A 21,670-nucleotide genomic window follows, 5' to 3' on the forward strand; every position below is an offset into this window, starting at 1 on the left:
CATGGCAGCATCGGTGACAATCTTATCAAAGTCGAGCTCGACTGTCTGATTCAATCCTTGCCGAGAGTAAGTGATCATCTCTACAACCTCAACCCGGTCAGCTACGTTCAAGGGCAGTGGCTCCCTTAGATCGTAAGCCAGATGCCTCCATTCCAGAGGGATCTTCTGATCCTCAGGGAGCTCTTCAGAACTGGGGCATTCCCATTCCCCTGAGACACGGAAGACTTGTTGCTTCCACTGTTTGTTGTTGGAATAACCCTCATTCAACCAAATAAAGAGGGGGTTTTGATGGACTTGAAGCTCCACTACCCCGTCACGGTTCATCTTCGGTCGATAGAAGTTGAAAAATTGGGGAATGCTCATCCGGGTCCCGAGCACCGTCTTCCACAAGATATAGGAAGCGAAAAGGTACCTTCAAGCATTCGGTGCAACCTGGCTCAGAGCAATCATCAGAAATAGCATGAGCTCCCAAGCGATCTCTAAGAACGGGAGCCGAAGTCCAGCCATGAACATCCTCTCGAAAAGAGTAATGTCCCCGCCGAAAATCATCCGGGTAGCCGAATCTTGGAAGTGGAGACAAACGGAAGGGCCAATCTCGTAATTATGGTAAAGCACATGCTCGTCCTTCTCAAATAAAACCGCCACCCGACAATTCTCGAGAGGTATCAGGGCCGAAGCTTAGTCGGCTTTAACTTCTTCGGCTTTAGCTTCCTCAATCTGGGCCCCTCGCCTGGATTTGCTCTTCTTGGAGCTCAAGATTAGCACCATACTCAGAGTGATGACCAGACTTGTTGGACGACACTCTTGAGAGGTTGCAATGAATGTTGGAGGATAAGGAAAAAAAAAAAAAAAAAAGAGCAAGAGCTAGAGTTGAGACAAAGAGAAGAAAGTGAAAAGTGCAAAATGAAGAAGTGAAAAAGGCTTATATAGGCGTGATTGTCACCGAAACCAGCCAATTTCGAATGACTAGGATTTCAATCGACGCCGGTTTCCACATGCATTCCCAAAAGACGATGCGACAACTATCAAGTCGCCAAAAATTGAATCGACGCCGTCAAGTCAATCGCCAATCGCTGTCAGACACGAAACCCGAGAATTCAAAATTTGAAAGAATCGCAGGAATATTGACAAGGTTGCTCCCCGGTATTCACTCATACAGATCCGACCATTTGTCTAAGTGATTGGAGGGTAACTCAGTTATAGATTATTATGCTATGATTTGCCCAGCTAAAGCACTCTCTCGAAAATAACTTCGAAAAATTATTATTTGTCTAACTTATTGAAACCCTGCTCAGTAACCATCCAGGCTTACCATAGAAAAAAACGAGGAATTCTAAAAATCACCAGTAAGGCTCGGGGATAGCCTAGTACACAATTGAGGCTCAGAAGTTGTCTTGTCTCCGGGAGAAGCAGTTGTCACATTGTTTGGAATCAAAAGAATTCAAATCCTAAGAAGACACTGGTAATTAATTCTCTTACATGCAAAACTCAAATAAAAGAATTGGGGGGTAACTGTTGCGGAAATTATCATTCCGAAAGCACAAGTGAGCCCAAGACTAGACCATGTGCCCAATCGGTCTGGCCGACCTGAGAAGGTCCAGTCGATTGCGATATTACAACCGAGATTTGTAAAGATCATGAATTTCGAGAAGCCAGGGATCTGCAGAGCATTATCTCCTTCAAGAGGTAACACTCTCAGAGGACAAGGGCCCCGGATAATCACACTCAATCCTTGAGTAGATCATGGGTCACGACAGATCCGGAGAGAGGACAACCAATCCCAAGAGATCCAGGGCATGAATTTTGGGTCATTAATTCCATGAAGGGATTTTGGATCCCTAGAAATTCGGGACCCCCGAATGCCATAACTGCACCCGTGTGCCAATAAATTGGCGACTATCCCTAATGTAAATTGATTTATAACATAACCCAATAGTATGTTGATTTTAATTTATTTTAGATAAATTAAGTGTTTTTGAGTATATTAAAATTTACGATGATGTTTAAAAGTATGAATATGATATGTGATTTTAGACTGAGTATAAGTTGGAGATTCAAATTATGAAAATTGTCTGAGAAGTGTTATGCTAGGCTGTTTATGTTTTATAAGAAAACACATATTAAAGCATGATTCATAAATGAAATGTATTGTTTTAGGACAGGTGGTATAGCATATGAACAATTAAATAGAATTTGAAGAATATGAATAATGGAATAAGAATGACAGTTTACGTAGATTAACAAGATGAACAATTAAACAGATTTTCTAATGATTCAGTAAATTCTTTTATCAGTTTTCACTTTAAACCTTCATCTGTGGTTTAACCCTTTATAGACTCTAAACCGCTGTTACTCGTGAGCGGAGCACGTTGGCTTTTGTCCCAAGGACCTATGGACTCAGCTTGTCGTCACAGGGGAGAGTCATCCAGGTTGGGGGTCTTCCCTAGGTGAAGGCCAACCTCGGCTGGTAGCACACACCAACTTATGGTATGCTTGTCATGCTACCCTATAGGTACCAATCCTAACTGTAATAGTGCCTCAGGGTTAAACAATTACTGCACATGAACGTTTTTCTGTAATACTGTAGGCTCTGCTTTATCTGTATACTTTATTTCAAAACTGTAAGAGCCGCTTTCATAACTGTAGTCATGTGCGGAATTTAACTTTAGATTCACTTTTCTTTTATTCACTGGATTCATGAATAGAATCATATACTTTGGAATTCTCTGTAATCATATCTTTGAAATGCTCTTTATCATCTCTCTGAGTATGCATAATTCAATGATTCTTGAAATGCTCTTAGTCTTAACTATAATTATGCATAAATCATAATGCTTAAAAATGCTCTTAACCATAACTGTGATTTATGCTCAAAATTCTTAAACAATATCATATGAGTAATAAAGCTTGGCATTAAAAATCACATGAGCAACGCTTCGTAAATTTCCCCAACACTTTTTTCAAAAGATTTGTAATAAAATCTTGTTGGAGTTTTTCGGTGTTGTATCCCCTTACCTGGACTTTTCATTAGCATCGGGATCGAGCTTTTACCTAATAAATTGAAAGAAGAAGCTTAGAAGAATATTCTAGAATTTGTAACCTAAAACTTAATTAAAATATACATAACACGTAATCAAAGATCTCTAAATTGTACGGTCGGTCAACATCCATAATTTCACATTATTTCTTAGTGACTAAACTACCAACAAGTGTGACTCACTCAACCCCAATCACAATAAATCTTCCAAAAATGGCAACCCCCTTGAATACATAATCCTTAGTCCGAGAGTCCACGACCCAAACAACCTAATATTATACTAACTCGTGTCAAAATCATTTGCTAATGTCATTCTTCCAACTATGAACTCAATATCCAAAATCACACTAAACACTACTCAGTTATTTCAATAAAACATGATAATCTCCAAATTAGCCTACAGCTATTACATACCCTCAACAGAAGTCACAGCAAAACAACATACCCAGTTCCCATAATTAATTCAGTTAAAACTAGGGAATAAACCTAGCTCCAAAAGTTAACAGGTCACCAATACAATCGGACAAACACCTTACAAAATCTATACCCAATTTTCAGAACATAGACCAATCACTCTCAGCTCACACACATATAACCGGAATAGGAAACACATTAACGTAGTAAATTTATGGACTATACAACTAATCAAAACTCAAATCCTCAACACGATAAACACATAATCATTCTACAAAAATACTGAAAATAGGGGAATAATACTATAATCGGTTATACAACTAAACAGGGAATCCAAATCCACAAATTATCAACTAAAATCCACTTACAAATCGGCTAACCAAAACAGCACATATATACAGGTTCTACCCAAAAATTCCATCAACAATTGATTATACCCCAAATCAGATTACCCGTCAACAATTGACACAAACCTAACCCATAAATCCAAGAACATAAATATTCATGGCCAACACCCATATACCCTGTCAATCGACTACTAAAACAGGGAAAACCAACTCAAATGGAAACACAATAAGCAACCAGCTAATCCACAGAGAACCCATCACACACATAATCAATTCTATGTCCAAAAATAGCAAAACACAAGATCAAACTCCAAGCTTTAACCATACGATTAAATCCAAAGATTAACACCGAAAAACACCACACACACAAACAAGGATAACCCAAAAATTACCCATAGATTCTGGACTTAAGAGTCGCCGGAAAATTCTACTAAAGCTCGCCGGAATTGCACTCCAAGTCACCGGAAATCGCCTCCGACGACAACCCACGGAAATCCCAGCTCTGTCTCGCTGGAAATCACGTCCTCCGGCCACCGGACTTCGCCCATCGCCTCGCCCCTTTGATGTACCACCGGAAATCAGCTCATGGATGTCCGGCCACCGACGATCGAGTCTCACAGGCTCACGAACCACCCAGGTTCTCTCTCTCGGGTCTGGCGGGTTGCGGTCACGACTTCACGGGTTCAACGATCGAAGCTTCTCTCGGGTTACTTCTGGTTCTCGAGCTCGCCGGAAAACCACATTACAGGTCGCCAGAAGTCACAGAACTGGGATCTCCGGCCATCCTCTGGCTCTCAGGTTGCTGGGTTCCATTCAAATCCCTCTCTGTTCGGCTCTCTCTTGATCTCCCGGATCTCTCTCTCTTCTCATCTCTCTATCTCTCCCTATTGGCATCTCTCTCTCTCTCCCTTAGTCTCTCGCTCACTCTTTGTTTCTCTCTCTGTGCGTGTTTGGCGAAGAAGAAAGAAGAAGTGAGGAAGAAGAAGAAGAAAGAACAAAGGGGTATCGGCAGGGAGAAGAAAAGAATTAAATAAAATATTTGAAAGAAATGTTTGGTTTTTATAAAAAGAAGAAACTTGCTGATGAAGTTTGAACAAAACTTATCAATTAAGTTTACTTAACTTATTTAGTAAGTTATATATATATATATATATATATATATATATATATATATATATATATATATATATCTTTAAAAAAAATTGGGATATTACAGAACTCCCTTTGAAGTGACTTGACTTAATCCTCCATTCCACGAAGGAAAGGAAAATTATTTTTGCACAACAAAAAATGCACAACTTTTACACAACTAAGACACATTGGTGGAGCCCATGCACAGTGGTGTCTTGATTGTGTAAAAGTTGTGCACTTTTAGTTGTGCAACTAACACATCCCCGAAGGAAATTTGCTTGTTGTGTGAGTACCTCGGGCAAGTACTATAGGAGGAAAGTAATAGGATTGTCTCTCATTTTAGCTTATACGCTCCCGTAAATGTCTTTCAAACTCACAAATTAACCTATGTTTTTTTTTCCCATTATCTGTTGGGGAGGTGATGGGAGGGAGAGGAAAGAGAGAAGGGAGGATGAAAGGAAACTGATCGATTGTTTAAGTCTGCGGGTAAAACACCATTTTTGATGTTTTGATCTTGGAAAGCCACTCACAAACTTTTCTTGGCTTCGTTCTTTTTTTTTGGTAATGGATAGGGGAGAAAGACAATAAGAGGGAAGGAACAATGGAAGAACTCAGTTCAGAAATTAACATTGACTGGTGGGTTTTTGAAGAAAGACTTGTTGGGTACTCTCTCTCACACACACACACACACAGAATTGGTGGGTCAATAATTACGATGACTTTTTAAAGAAAGACTGGCAGAGAGGGACCAAGATCCTCTCCAGTTGAACCAAGATCCTCTCCAGTTGAGAGGAGCTGGAGAGGAGCCGGTCCCTTATGTTGAGGGGCAATTTTATAATTTTACATCATATAAAATTACAAAACTGTCCCTCAACATAATGGACTGGCTCATCTCCAGTTGAAATTCAATTGAAAAGGATCCTGATGCGGCAGATAGGCAGAGTTGATAATTTTTTTTTTTTTTTGAACAGTGCCGTCTTATTCTTCCATTCAAACCAAAGGAAACAACTCCCCGAAAGGGGTACAACCAGGGAAGAAAACATTACAATCAAGGCACCAATAACAAATCAAACGCCCAAAGGCGAGAAACAGACTGGAAGGCCGTCGGAGTGAGCAGAGATGAAGAATCTCTGCCCACAAAACCAGGAAAACCTAGTTTGAAGCAACTACCCACCGGTAGACCGTGATTACAAGCTGGAATATACAAACAAAACCCAACACATACAGAAAAAAACACAAACAGAAACCCAGACAGCAGACTCCGGCAAGAAATTACTGCCGGAGACGGCACGTGTAAAACACGCCCCCTCGCCGGGAACCTTCCAAGCAACAGACGACTTCCACAAGCTGAGATCGGCATCTTCCGAGACCAGAGGAAACGGTTGTAGCCCACACACTCAAAAGCATAAAAACTGGAACTTCGGCGCGTGCGGGTCACGACCGACCATGGACGAACAGTACAACCTCGAAAAATGACCATCCTGACCAGAAGAGGTCGGCCATCGCATTTGGAAAGTTCTTGCTGAAGAAAACCCAGTCGAGGCTAATAGATCTGGCGTTGAACAAAAACTCCACCGGAAATCCTCCAACACCCACCGTTCTTCACGGGCCAGCACCTGGAATCACTGTTTGCCACAAGAAAACAATAGAAACAGAAAAAAGGAAAAAAGGAAAAAAAAAAAAAACCCACAACCTCCACCGGTAGGAGTGAGCAAATCCCCGCAAAACCCGCCCCGCCCCGTAAAAACCGCCCCAACCCTCCCCGCAGAGCCCAAAACCCGCACCCATGGTGCGGGCCATGGGGCTGTTTTTGGCCCCCCCCGCGCGGTGTGGGGCGGGTTGCGGGGGGGACCCTTAAATTTTCTCGGGTCCCCGACCCGCCCCGCATATTTAAAAAAAGAAAAAAGAAAAAAAAAAGAAAAAAGAAAAAGAAAAAGGAAGAAAGCTTACCGGCTAACCCTAAGTTCCTAACTTTTAGCCTTTTCCTTCTCTGTTCTCTAACTCCCTAAGTTCCTACCTTGAGTTGCGCCGCAGCCCAGACTGCCCTGCCCAGTAAGCCCACATCACTCTGTGGCTCCGCCAGTCGCCTGAGTCTCCTCGCTAGTCACCGGCTCACCAGTCACCCGGCCTCACCTCCCCGCACTCACGGTCCGGCACAGACACACCCGCAGCCGCAGGCCACAGCAGCTTGATTCAGAGAAGGGGAAATTGAGACTGAGAGTTAGAGAGAAGCTGAGTTAAATCACAAGGCCGAGAGTAATATACGGTACAATTTTCCCTTATTTTAAATCTGATGCTTCCGTTGATAACTTGATATTCCTGTTAAATAAATAACAGGAATGAATATAAAAAAGAAAAATATCATTATGCCCTTATGTCGTTGTTGATTAGTGAGGGTTTTCCTTTTTGTTTTTCATGAGTTTGATTTGAATCTGTAAATGATTTTTGTGGTAATTTATATGTTTATTATGATTTTTAGTTTCTGGGTAATGAGAAAGTAGTTGTGTTCTGATTATTAAATTGTTGTGGTTGGGCTTTTAGTAGAAATGTAAATGAGATTTTTAAATTGTTGTGGTTGTTTTCTAGTTAAGAACTAATATTTGGTCACAGTAATAGTGTAATACCATATTACCATGAACAGAGAAGAAATTGGACAATTTTTGGTCACAGTAATCAAATGGGACTTTAATTCTTGATGCAGCTAAACATGAGAAGAAATTGGACAATTTTCTAGATTTGCATATTGGTTAAATAAAATCATTAATAGTTTCATTATTTACTACTAGTTAAGCTACTAGAATTAGACAATCAGAAATGCAATAACAATCTCATTTTATCAATTTATTTTATAGTTAATTAGTTACTGTGTGTTCTCATCAAAATCATCAAGGGGGCATTTAGTAATTCAATGTGATCATTAAAAAAGTTGAAGCCTTTGATTTAATTTATGAAAACAGAAAAAAATGAAAAAGAAAGAATGTTTTGGATTTAATTTATGCTTAATTGATTCTTAACTAAAATTTAACTGATTTTTAAATTGATTGTAGTTGTTTTTGACACAATGATTTAATAAGAGATTTAATTTTTATGTTTTTTTTTTTCCACTTAAATTGTAGAATCAAGTCATGGACGATTCAACTAGTGCTACTATTGGACCTATTGGTTCTAGTTCTGCTTCATCTAGGCCTAATCTATTGGATACCAATATGGGTTCTAGTTCTTCAACTATGGGCTCTCAAAATCCTAGTGCAGCTCTCCCACCAAAACCTAAAAAAAATGAGCAAACATCATCGGTTTGGGAACATTTTACCAAGTTAGAGTCGACTGACCCCAATGATCATAGATCACAGTGCAATTATTTTAAGAGGGAGTTTAATTGTCACCCTAGAAGCCATGGTACTTCATCTATGCTACAACATATCAGAAAAAGCTGTAAAAAATTTCCTGATAGGTTTGATAAGACACAATCGAAGTTGAGCTTTGAGGCTAAGAGGGAAAGACAAGCAGCAATCGATGAAGGATCTAGTGGTAACCTTGTGCTTGCTAAGTTTAATGCTTCAAAAATAAGGGCATCGCTTTCTAGGAAGATCATAGTGGATGAGTTGCCATTTAGATTTGTGGAAGGTGAAGGGTTTAAGGACTTTATGAAAACAGTTGAACCTAGGTTTTCAATTCCTTCCCGTTTTACTATGATGAGGGATTGTTTTAAGTTCTTTATGTCTGAGAAAGAAAAGTTGAGGGGAATGTTCTTGACATCTGGTGTTCGGGTTTGTCTTACCACTGATTGTTGGACTTCAATACAGAACCTTAATTACATATGTATTACTGGTCATTTTATTGATAATTAATGGAACTTACACAAAAGAATTTTAAACTTTTGTTTAATTCCTAATCACAAAGGTGAGACCATTGGGGGAAAGATTGAGTCGTGTATGCATGAATGGGGCATTGGTAGCATTTTCACTATCACGGTTGATAATGCTTCTTCCAATGATGCTGCTTTGGAGTACTTGAGGAAGAGAAGTGCTCATAAGCCTAGTGCCGTATTAGAAAATCGGTTTATGCATGTGAGGTGTTGTGCACACATCTTAAATCTTATTGTGACTGAGGAGTTGAAAGAGGTTGATGAATCCATTATGAGGGTTAGAAGTGTGGTTAAATATGTGAAGTCTTCTCCTACAAGATTTGAGAGTTTTAAGATTTGTTTGGAAAGAGAAAACATTAATTTCAAGGGGTTGTTGTGTTTGGATGTTCCAACTAGATGGAACTCTACATTTAAGATGTTGGAAGGTGCAGAAAAATGTCAAAGTGCTTTTGAACTTATGGAAGAGTTGGATGGATATTATTGTCCTACGTTGTTGGATAGCAAAAACGGTTTAGGACCTCCTAATTGTGATGATTGAGCTCGTATTAGGGTTTTTCTCAAGTTCCTTGAAATTTTTTATAAAGCCACAATGCGACTTTCGGGGTCTTTGTATGTGACATGTAATATGTACATTGAAGAAGTTTCTGCCATTCAACTGCATTTACAAGAATATTGTGACAGTGATGATTATATATTGAGTTCTATGGCGGAGAAAATGATGTTGAAGTATAAAAAGTATTGGGGGGATCTTGATAAGGTTAATGTGTTGTTGTTTGTTGCTATTATTCTCGATCCACGGACCAAGTTGGGATCATTGGAATGTTGGTTCAATGATATTCTTGGTACTAAGCAAGGCAATGATATGATATTAAAATTGAAGAACTACCTTAAGAAATTGTTTGATCACTTCAACACTGGAGAAAACTCTCAAGGTGAACATAGTGGTGCACTTCCTCAAGGTTCCTCGGGAGAAACTGGGAAACGTACCTATACATTGATGAATAGGTACAAAAACCTCATGACTCCTAATAGTGATGTTCAATATAAATCGGAGTTAGATCGGTATTTGATGGAGGAGATTGAAAAACCGAATGAGAACTTCGATATTTTAAATTGGTGGAAGGTGAATTCAACCAAATTCCTAGTACTATCCCACATAGCACGTATTGTGTTGGCCATTCCCATTACTACAGTTGCTTCAGAGTCGGCATTTAGCATTGGAGGGCGTGTGTTGGATCCTTTTCGAAGTTCATTGGCTCCAATAACGGTTGAAGCATTGGTGTGTACACAAAACTGGTTAAGATCAAAACCCATCATTGGTAATGACACAGAGATGGTTGAAGATCCTGAAAGTTATAAACTCGAGTCAGGTAATCTTTTAGGCATTTAGCTTTCTATTATTCACTTCTTAATTTATTTTGCTATTTAAATATTCTAAATTTCTAATTATCGGTTCCAATCTTTGTAGAAATCAATTTGAAGAACATCAATCTTTTGCTTGAGGAGGATTAGTGAAGTGAAGATTCAATCCGATTGGGAGATGCTTGATGCTTTGGAACATTTAATATTTGGGTTTTCTTCATCTTGTAATATTATGTTCTTTGCTTTGTCAGTAATTTGTTCATCTATGGGATTGAATTTCTATTCGTAATTAGCAGTTATGTGTAATATTTGTAATATTATGTTTTTGCTTTGTAATCTTTTTTTTTTTTTTTTCAATTTTTTTTGCACTAAAAACTGAAAACAAAAGAAGAGGATTACTTAAGAATCCATGAAGCTTGTGTTCTCGGTTTGGCAGCCAAAAGGTCAGGACCAGAATGGCTGCCAAACACAGTATCAGAGGTATCAATGTATCAGTATCTTGACAAATCTCATATGCAAAATGGAAAATGTTGGTTGATTGTTTTGTGCAGGGTAAACATAATTTATAGTGTTATCTCAACAGTATAGTGCTTTTCCTCAAAAGTTAAAAGGAGTGTGTTTCTAGCATACCATTTGTTTACGTAGAAATTTAGAAAGTATGCCTGGTGTAAGTAATAAAAACCCCTATTCAAAAAAAAAAAAAAAAGTAATAAAAACCCGCGGGGATCCCCGCCCCGCAACCCCGCCCCATCCACACCCGCCCCATGCGGGTGCATGGGGTTTTTTGCGGGGTGCGGGTTCACTTTGGGGAACCCGCACCTCTGCGGGGTGGGGTCAAAAAATCCCCATCCCCGCCCCCCCCGCCCCATGCTCAGCCCTATCCACCGATGCAAACACCGGGAGGAACAAAAACTCCTACAGCCAAAAGGCTAGGATACAAAATCCCATGCCCTAACGGCCAGGGTAACACTAACACCAGGAGGGGGAGACGTGGAGCCTCCTCCCCCCCCCCCCCGGCAGCAGAGTTGATAATTTTAATTTTTTATATGAAAAATGCTATTTTGTGTTTTGGTCTCTTTTGAGATTAAATTTGGTCTGCATTAGAGCTAAACTCGTTAACCAATTGATATGAAAATGCTGTCCGTATTTGGCGAAGTTTCTTTTATATATATATATTGGAATAGTAAAACAAGAATCGGTTTAGGTGAAATAAAGATGAAAGAAATTTTAATTTTTTATTGTGAAAAGTAAAAATAAAAATAAAAAATCTGTTTGTTAATGTCGAAAAGTGAGGATAGAGCAAAAATTGAGCAATTTTTGGATAAAAAATGGGAATGAGTTGATATGAAATTGACTTTTCAAACAAATTTTGACCTGTTCACGGATGAGATATGGTATGACTTCTATCCCTCTCTTATTCATTCCACCCGTCTTACTTGTACAGCATTTTTGTTTCTTTTATTTTATCTGTTAACAAAAACAAACCAGACAGCATTTGTTTTCTTATTTTATTTGTAAAAAATAAAAAAAATCAAAATCAAAAGATCGAGACTCTCTCTCTTCTCTATCTGTTCATCTTGCCAGAAAAGAATAAAGTCTCTCCTGGCGAGAGAGAGAGAGCTTTTCCGGCGAGTAAGCAGAGTCCGGTGAGAAGACAAGAGAGAGAAAAAGTTTTTAAATCTTTTTAATTTTGCGGTCCGTAGCAAAGAGAAAAAGGTCAATGACAAATCTCGAGAAAATCTGAGACCTACGTGAACAAATTGTACCTTCAAATCTTCTTTCACACGTAAGACTGATGGGATATGAGAGAGATAAAAATGTACAATAAAATATGTTATTTTCACATTACCTTGATTTAGATCGAGCATATATTAAGACCCATAAGCGTACACGATAGCATTTCTGATTCACGTATTAAGCAAAGAATTGAACACAAAGTGTCCATGTATCATTTTTTCCTTTTTTTTTTTTTATAAAAAAAAGATGAATACAAGAATTTGTGGACAACAAACATCACTCTTAAGGAAAAGAGAATATGTGGCATGTGAGAAACTTTTGTAAGATGGGCCCACTTTACCAACCGTAGAAAAACTTGTAATGATTTCTCCGGTCAACAAAGAGACAAGAGCAAGAAAAATTGAAGAAAAATAATATTTGAGCATCTTTTAGTGTTTTTTTTAATATACATTTAAAATAATATAAATGTCATTAAAAAATTATATCTCTATTCTTTTAGATGATAAAAATATGATATTTTAATAAAAAAAATTACATATATATATATATATATCATTCTAATGCACCAAAAGCTGCTCTAGCTTTCCTCTTCAAAAAATCACCAACCAAGACACGTACGTTGACAAAGACATACAACCAGAACCAGTAACTACTAGTCTTTCTTTCTTTCTTTCTTCCCGAGTAACCAGCAAGTCTCTCTTCAGAACACTTCAACGAAAACAGCCGTATTCGTGTATTCTGAACTGCGTCTACTTCTTCCACCGTTCTTTCCCTCTCAATTTCCTTCTTCCCTAACAACTACCACCTCAACTAAGAACAGAGAAAGAATAAAAAAAAAAAAAAAAAAAAAAAAAAAAAAAAAAAAAAAATCCAAGGATAAACAACTTACATCCTCCCTCCCTCGATCACCATGTTTCTGAGTTTTTAAAAGATTCAAGGGAGGGAAGATAAGCAAGTATGGCCGACTTTGTTGGTGATTTTCTAGTAGAGCACTTCTCCCAGCTACTGGCAGAAGAAGCGAACTCCTTAATTTGGTGGAGTTAAGGATCGAGTCAAGTCGCTTCATCAGGAGCTCAGATGCTTTGAGGCCGTGGGAGGATAAAGCATAAATGGCCACCGATCTACTTACTCCCGTCGTACATTACTTGGTCCAGCTAATCGATGAGGAAGCAAGACTCTTTGGTGGAGTGAAGGATGAAGTCAGTTCACTTCAGGAGGAGCTCAGTTTCATATATAACTACCTGGATCCTTCCGAGGGGAAGCCGAAGGAGCATGCCATATCGAAGGTGGTAATCGGGCAAATTAGGGAGAAGGCTTACGAGGCTGAGGATGTAATCGACACATTCATCCTCAACACCTCAAAACACAGGAGGAGGAACCCGCTGAAAAAGATAATTTATGGGCCAGAGCACGCAAAAACGCTTCTCGATGTAGCAAGGACGATAGAAAGCCTCAACAAAGAAATCAATAAAATCTTCGCCAATAGCACAAAGTACGCCGGTGAAAGAGCTGAAGCTAGTGTAGATGCAGATCAGTCCGAGGCACTGCAGAGACGTAGGAGAGTAGTCGAAGAAGATGACGTGGTGGGCTTCAATAATAACTTAATGGCATTGGAGAAGCTTTTTAAAGCAAACGGTGAAGAGCTTGATGTCATTTCAATCATCGGCATGGGTGGGTTGGGGAAGACAACTCTTGCAAGGAAAATCTATAACACTACTCACTTCAGGTGGCGCTTCCCCCGCCGTGCTTGGGTGTATGTATCTCAACATGACAAAACTCGAGAGCTGTTGTTTAAAATTTTAAAGGAGATGCCAATATCAGATGAGTTGAGAAGGAAGGTCGAAGGCATGGGGGAGGGTGAGTTAAAAGAGACGCTGTCCAAATACTTGAGCGAGGAGAGTTACCTGGTAGTCATGGACGACATCTGGAAAACTGATTTCTGGGATGAGGTAAGATCTGTATTTCCTAATAACTCTAATGGAAGTAGAATATTGATTACCAGTCGTAACAAAGCTGTGACTTCAAAAGCAAGCCATACTCCTCCCTACATTCTCCCATTTCTCAATAAAGATGAAAGCTGGAAACTCTTTCATAAGAAGGTATTTCGAGGAGGAGAATGTCGTCCCGAGTTAGAGCCTCTGGCGAGACAGCTAGCACAAGGCTGTTGTGGCTTACCACTTTCAATTGTGGTATTAGGGGGCCTTTTAGCAAACGAAAAGCAAGAATTGCTAACATGGTCAAAATTTGTTCGAGTAAATCGCTATCTTACACAATGCAAAGACATACTAGCCTTGAGCTACACCTACTTGCCCCGGCACTTGAAACCTTGCTTTTTGTATCTTGGTGCATACCCAGAAGACTTAGAGATTCCTGTAAGGCAATTGATTAATCTATGGGTAGCCGAGGGTTTCATACAGCACACTCACAATATAGATCACCTAGAAGATGTTGCTGAAGACTACTTGGAGCAGCTCATTGATCGAAGCTTGATCCAGGTGGCTAGCAAGAGGACAGACAGAAGATCAGTAAAGACGTGTCGTATCCATGATCTTTTACGAGATCTCTGCATATCACAAAGTGTAGAAGAAAAGTTTCTCGATATCCGTACAGAAATTAACCATTTATCTTCGAACAAATCCCGCAGACTTTCCATCCAAGGTAGCATTGATCCATATATTTCTTCAAACCCCTCTCACCCTACATTTACCCGTTCTTTGTTGTTTCTTGGCCAAGATACAAATGATTTTGATCCAAACCACTGGTCATGGGTCCACGAAAACTTCAAGTTAGTTCGGGTGCTTAATTTCGGACATGTAAATATCTCCATTCCCAGAAGCATAGAAAGATTGATCCATTTGAGGTACATGGGTATAAAATCCGATACATTAAAAGTTATTCCACCTTCCATTTGCAACCTTACGAATCTAGAAACGCTTGACATGAGAGGTACTTTTCTGAATCGTTTGCCAAAAGGGATATGGAAAATGCGACGCTTAAAGAATTTGTATATGTCTGGGGCAGTGAGTTTTCCTGAGGATTTGGACCCAGAAGTTAAAGCTCTGTGGAGCCTTCAAGTCCTTTCTACTGTATCCCTTACCCCACAAAATGTACGTCTAATTGTCGAGGCCAAGCTTGCTCAAATAAGGAAATTAGGAATATGGTTTGCGTCTAACGAGAGCAACAGCCAAGTAGTAGATGTTTTGAAAAGCCTCATCCACTTGCCTCATCTTCAAACATTGAAAATTATAAATTGTTCAGAGCGCCCTGGTTTTCTGATTTCATATCCGCCGAAAATCACCAAAATAACTTTGCGACAAGTGTGCTTTGAAGTCAGTGGCGGCATGAAAGTGCTGGGAGAACTTCCCAATCTTCTGATACTGAAACTACAAAGATGCTTGGTTTCTAATAATTGCCTCCAAGTCATTGAAGGTTCAACCTTCCCTCAACTCGAAGTCTTAAAATTAGAAAATTTGAGAATTAAAGAATGGAAACAGGAGAGAGGCGCATTCTTATGCCTCAAGCATTTGGTTATCAAAGGATGCACTGAGTTGACCGTCCTCCCTTCGGAACTCTGGAGTTTGTGTGCTTTGCGCGATGTGGAGGTGTTATGGAGCAACATAGGATCAGTAATTACGCTTCAGGAATCGCAGAGAAATCTTGGGTTCAATCTATTGATCGATCCTCTTCCGGGTGACAACTTTTATCAATGAAACGCGCGCGTATTGATCTCCGGTCCGATGACTTCATCAAAGAGCTAGCAAGCTGGTAAATACTTTCTCTACTTTTTGTTCTTTTGATTTTGATCGAGTTAATTAATCACACTTGACGTTTGTAGTGCCCAAATGTAGGGTTTTTTTTTTTTTTTTTTTTTCATTTTCCTTTTGCAAACAAATAAAATAGTCAAAATTATGCTGATAAAGTTACCAATTAATTGTTCTTGCTTTGTCTATTCTACATTAATTTTTAATTATATGATTACAGAAATTCTTTGGAAATGAAAATGGCGTTCCTTTCTAGTACTGATGTTGATTGTTGCAAGGCTTTCCCCGTTCAATAATTGATCGATGTTATCAGGTTCAAGCATGAACCGGCCGGCAATTGGCTCTCCACGTTCAATTACTGTTTTCCAATCCTGGTTTGCTTCCTCAATGGCTGGTGCTTCTCATTTTGTATTCTCCTCCCACATTTTGTGGTTTGGCGTACTTTGTTGTTGGTGATTAATTATTGAAGCAGGACTATCATGTAAGGAATTAATCCTCTTTGGGTAATTGAAAGGGTTCGATGCGTTGGTGGATTTTATATTTATATACCACTCACAACGTACGGTATCATTTTATAGACATCGTTTTTTCGGTCACAAAAATAGTAATCGTCAGCTATACTCAAAAATCTAAGAAATTTTATAGACAAGAAAACACTTTTTTATGAATAACTATAACTTGAAAATCGATAACAAAACAGTTTTGCAATTTTAAAAACAAGATTAAAATCAAAATAGTTTAAAATCATCGAGACTACACGATCATCATACATATTTTAAAAACTTTAAGAACATTAAGAATAAATCATAGTATTTGGAAAAGATTTGATCAAAACTCTTAGAAGGGATTAGTTACACATAATGAAATGAAATTAGGAATGGAAATAGACTTGAAAATGAAATAAAACAAAGGCTAATTTTTTCTGAAAAATAAAACTAAAATTATTGAAGAAATAACTAAATTAAAGAGATGCAATAAATAAAAACTGAATTTATTCAAAAGACAATCAAATACAAAACTCTCTGAAAAATCTTCTTCAAAAGTTGCATTAAAGGAAACTAAAATTAAAAGCTCTGTGAAAAATATATCACAAATTAAGGAAGCAAGAAATAAAACTAAAACTAACTGAAAAATAGACTAAAGCGACAGATGCTCTTTGGAAGATAAGCTCCAAAACAAAAGCATGAAATATCAAGGGATGGAGGTGCAATTTCAGCCACACAATTTATAAGTAATGATGACATTCTTTTGAGCCACACAAAATAATGTGGCATCTTGATTTCATGGGCTATGACGTACGTGATCCTTGACATAGAACATATGAGAGCTTTAAATCATCAAGTGGGACGCCTTCTTCAAGCTAGTCGGCTGAAAATTGAAATTTCTTTAAGGCCTTGTTTGAAAACAACCTTCCCCCTCCCCCAATTTTTTCTACCTTTTTTCTCCTTTTCCAGGCCCACTCAACAAACCTTACTAAAAAAAAATTTGAACATTTTTTTCCCCTTTACTTGTGCATCCAACTTTTCTTTGAGTGAGCAAAATTGTCTAGATTTTTTCTGGCAAGGACTATTGAGTGGGCCCGAGAAATTGTCCACTCAACAAACCTTACTAGAAAAAATTTGAATATTTTTTACCCCTTTACTTGCGCATCCAACTTTTCTTTGAGTAGGCAAAAGTTGTCCAGATTTTTTTTGACAAGGACTATTGAGTAGGCCCGAGAAAAGAAGAAAAAATTGAAAGAGAGAAATGGGGTTTTCAAACAATGCCTAAGTTGGATCTTTGTGTTACAGCCGCACAAAAGCTTCCAAAATATCCACGTACATGTCATCATTTGAATTTCAACTTCAGATTCCAGCCACACATTAAAATATCAAGATGTCTGCGTTTCTAAGCCTAGTTTTAATGATTTTACTAGTATTTTTTATTAGGACTTAAAAATAAGATAAAACACAAAAATATAATAAAATATTATATTTACAACACATTAAAATTAACAAATGTAAATGAAGGGTCTTCAATATAAATATTCAAAACTTATCAGTTCCTCATAAAAACATTGAAATGCTAATTTTAATGAATTTTCAATAAACTACAACACTGTTTCTGCTTCCATTTAATGTTCAAGTATCGAAGAATAGTGCTGCACGCTACGTAGTACAACTTGTTGACGCTTGCTAGTATTTCATTGCAGTAAAAGACTTGTCTAAATTTATAATATCATCAAACATCGGGGGCAAATGATTCACACGGCGCGGACGTCTTGATTTTTTTTTGAAGTTACAGTTTCAGCCTTCTACTCTTTTTAGGTTAAAGAAGAAGTTACAATTTTTCTGTTCCAGACTACCTTTGACAACACGCACCAGATAATGAATTTTATGGTTGCAAATGTGTGAGTACTAACAAAATATAAGCAAAGAACGGCTCTTTTTTTCTTTCCTTTTTTTTTTTTTTTTTTTTGGTGAAATCAACATTAATTATAGATGTCAAAGTGCCGTGTATCACTTAGATTCCATTGCCACCAAAGTCGATTTTTCCTCTAAGTGTGAAATCCTATTTGTTGTTTCCTCTCGGCATAATCAATATATGTAAACGCAAGAGATAGTTCAATTGGTTGGAAATAACGTCCATGAAGTGAAGGTCGATAATTCTAATCTCCATTTGCTTTCCTTTATGTGGACATGCCAATATATATATATATGTAACACTTGACAAAATTAGATGCTAGAAAAAAAAAAAAAAAATTTAGAATATAGTAAATAAAATAATAGAATATTTTGTATTCATTGGTGACATTATCATTGATTCTGCTAGTTGCGACATTTACAGTTGAAAGAGCCTTCTCTCTAAGGATTTTGCCCTCTTTCCTACACCCTCAAAAGCTTCCCCTTTCCCCTTGTTCACGCCTCCCATGAGGCCCCTACCTAGCTAGGGTTTTCCCTAGCCCTATCCGCCTCTTTGGAGACTTGTTATCTTTTTTTTCTTGTTTGCTTTTTGTGCTCCCCGTCTCTTCAATGCAGCCCCCATTGATCTTCTGCTGGTTTCTTATTGGTTTTTGGATTCGATTTTTCGAACTTAGATCTACAAGCCAGCTCAAGCTTCGGCGTGTCATGTGCCTCTTTGTTGTGTTGCCCGACGCTTTTCGCCTCCACCGACACCAACCGCTCATCGTCTGGACCTCCTTGCCATAGAGTGTGTCTTGCACGAGCCAGTGGGTGTTTTGAACTCGTCGGTACGTGACGACTCCTTCTCCCCCCAGCTTCCCCCTGTTGCTATTGATGGCGGATCTAGGCTGCTTGCGACATCCTCAACCAGAGAGAGGTCGCCCGATGCTAGCGCATGGTCTACACATGCCAGCACCAGCAACTCCCGATTGGGTGGCGCTATATTGTGCTTGTTTTTCCATTTTTTGTATTTTTTAGCTTTTTTGTTAATCATCTATGTTCTCCATGTTTATCTCTGTAATATTTGTGTTAGGGTCCTATGGACTTTTAGTACATCTACAACCACCTTAATTGGTGGCTCATTTTTTTGGCATTCATGCCAAAAATCAATAGACCTGCTTCATCACGCATTGTTTCCGTGTACTTAGATTTTCTTTGTTTGGTTGCCCAGCCCTAGACTCTTGTAATTTGCTTGCTGTTGTTTGTAATTTTTTTTCATGTATCTATATAAATAATAATAATAATAATAATAAAAGAAAAGAAAAGGAGTCTTCTTTAGTAATAAATATTGTTAAAAATCGTTTACTCAACTGAACGAAGAATTAGTAATTAGTAATGATTGTCTGGTTACATACATTGAGATTGATATATTCAACACTATCTGTAATGAAGAAATCATGTAGCAATTATGCGATTTCAAAATATGTAAGTTTTGTCAAGGACAATTTAATAAATAAATGCTAGGCGTGATAAAATAAATTGTAGGTTACATTTATATGTTTTAAACAATTTTTTTTTTTTTTTAAACATAATTCAAAATATGAAGACTCGTCGATGACAACTGAATAAATTAATGTTAGGCATGACAAAATAAATTATAAGTTACATTTATATGTTTTAAACAATAGTTTTTTGTTCTCTTCAAAAAAAAAAAAAAACAATAGTTTTTTGTTAATTGTTTATTTATTTCGTTAGTTATATTATTTAGTATTTTTAATCAATTTTTGCATACGTTTATTTTCTAATCTTGACCCTTCTAAATTAAAATTTTAGCTCCCCCACTATCCTTTTTTTTTTTTTTTAATATTAAAATGGGTGAGAGGGAACGGTTAAACATCTATTTTCTATCAATTCTCATAAATAAAGAAAGAGGAGAGTGATGCTCCAACAACTCCACTGAATCCTGTCCAGGAGAATTGATAGTGGGGACGTTTAACTTTCCCCCCTCCCCCATCTTAATATAAAAAAAATTAATTTCAATCAAAAAGAAAAAAGTTGTATCTTTAGGTGATATTGAATCATTACTCATCTTTTCACCTAAACTCCTCCGGTCCTCCCTCCATATCCACCTTCCCTCCCCCCCCCCCCCCCCCGAACACCCAACGCTGCCCACCGCCGACCCAACTTAACCGATCGGTTTTCTTTCATCCTCCCTTCCCTCTTTCCTCTCCCTCCCCAAACAAGAGGGATAAACACGCGTTTGTCAGTTTCAAAGAGATTTAGGGGAGGGAAGATCAGCAAAAATGGCAGACATTGTTGTTCCTTTCCTCCTACAGTACTTGCCTGAGGTAATAAAGAACTTGGACCAGCATAGGTACTTGCCTCGGATACCCGCACAAGAAGCAAATTTCTCCGGTGGGATGGAGGAGGAAGTCAACTTAACTATGGGGGAGCAGAGTCTGAAAATTATCTCGGGTGCAAATGAACTCAAATTAATCCATAGGGAGCTCGGACCGACAAATATCTTCCTGAAGAACTCCGAAGAGAAACGGAACGAGCATGAAATAGTGAAGGAGTTAGCTAGCCAAATCAGGGACGTTTCTTACGAGGCTGAAGATGTTATCGATACATTCATCCTCGACATAGCGTACGTGTGGAGCGAGAAGACCCGGAGTAACCGCGCATTTAGGCTTCTCTATGTTGCACAGAAGTTAAATGTCCTCAACAAAAAAATCAGAAAAATCTACGACGATGTAGAAAAGTACGGCATTGAAAGTTATCAAGCTATTGTACATACAACGACGGAGGCACTGCGCAACCGTAGAAGAGAAGTCGAGGAAGATGACATGGTGGGCTTCGTTGATAACTCAACTAAATTGATGGAGCAGCTCGTTGATGAAGGGAATCCACGTCTTGATATCATTTCAATCATTGGTATGGGTGGGTCAGGGAAGACCACTCTTGCCAGGAAAATCTACAATAATATTGGCATCAAAAGTAACTTTAATTACCGTGCGTGGGTGTGTATTTCTCAAAATGTTGGAACCAGAGAAGTGTTGCTTGAAATTTTGAAGTCTGTGATGCCAATATCAGATGAGTTGACAAGGAAGAAGCTGTTCAAATACTTGAGTGAGGGTGAACTAAAAAATAAGCTATTCAGATGCTTGCAAGGGAAGAGGTACCTTATAGTAATGGACGACATATGGAGAACGGAAGTCTGGGATGAGGTAAGATCTGCTTTTCCGGATAACTCCAACGGAAGCAGAATATTGATCACCAGCCAAGTAGACTTACATGCAACCCTTACTCCTCCCTACTTTCTCCGATTTCTTAACAAAGATGAAAGTTGGGAACTCTTTAGTAAGAAGGTGTTCGGAGGAGAAAAATGTCCTCCTGAGTTGGAAACTCTGGGGAGAAAAATTGCAGAAGATTGTTGTGGCTTACCACTTTCCATCGTGGTATTAGGGGGCCTTTTAGCAAACAGAGCAAAGACACCCCGAGCATGGTCCAAATTGATTGGCAATGTAAATTGGCACCTTACCGAGGCTAATACAATATGCAAAGACATACTCGCCTTGGCCTACACCCTTCTACCTTGGCGCTTGAAACCTTGTTTTTTGTATTTTGGTGCATAC

At 38.4% G+C, this 21,670-nt stretch overlaps 1 protein-coding gene across 4 annotated transcripts in view; it reads left to right on the forward strand.

Moving 5' to 3' along the window:
* Positions 1-12,549: 12,549 nt before the first annotated feature.
* LOC133875412 (putative disease resistance RPP13-like protein 3) overlaps positions 12,550-21,670 on the forward strand; it is a 44,270-nt gene continuing 35,149 nt past the window's right edge. Inside the window, exons 1-2 of one of the 4 annotated variants that reach the window (XM_062313541.1) lie at positions 12,551-15,658; positions 15,875-16,181. In XM_062313541.1, coding sequence (XP_062169525.1) covers positions 13,003-15,603 — 2,601 coding nt within the window. In that variant the 5' untranslated portion in view covers positions 12,551-13,002 and the 3' untranslated portion in view covers positions 15,604-15,658; positions 15,875-16,181. Of the gene's footprint in view, positions 15,659-15,874; positions 16,182-21,670 lie in introns of those variants that run through there. The other 3 variants (XM_062313543.1, XM_062313544.1, XM_062313542.1) reach the window with 3 other exon arrangements.

Source organism: Alnus glutinosa, chromosome 8 (genome assembly GCF_958979055.1).
Source record: "Alnus glutinosa chromosome 8, dhAlnGlut1.1, whole genome shotgun sequence".
Taxonomy (NCBI): Eukaryota; Viridiplantae; Streptophyta; class Magnoliopsida; order Fagales; family Betulaceae; genus Alnus; species Alnus glutinosa.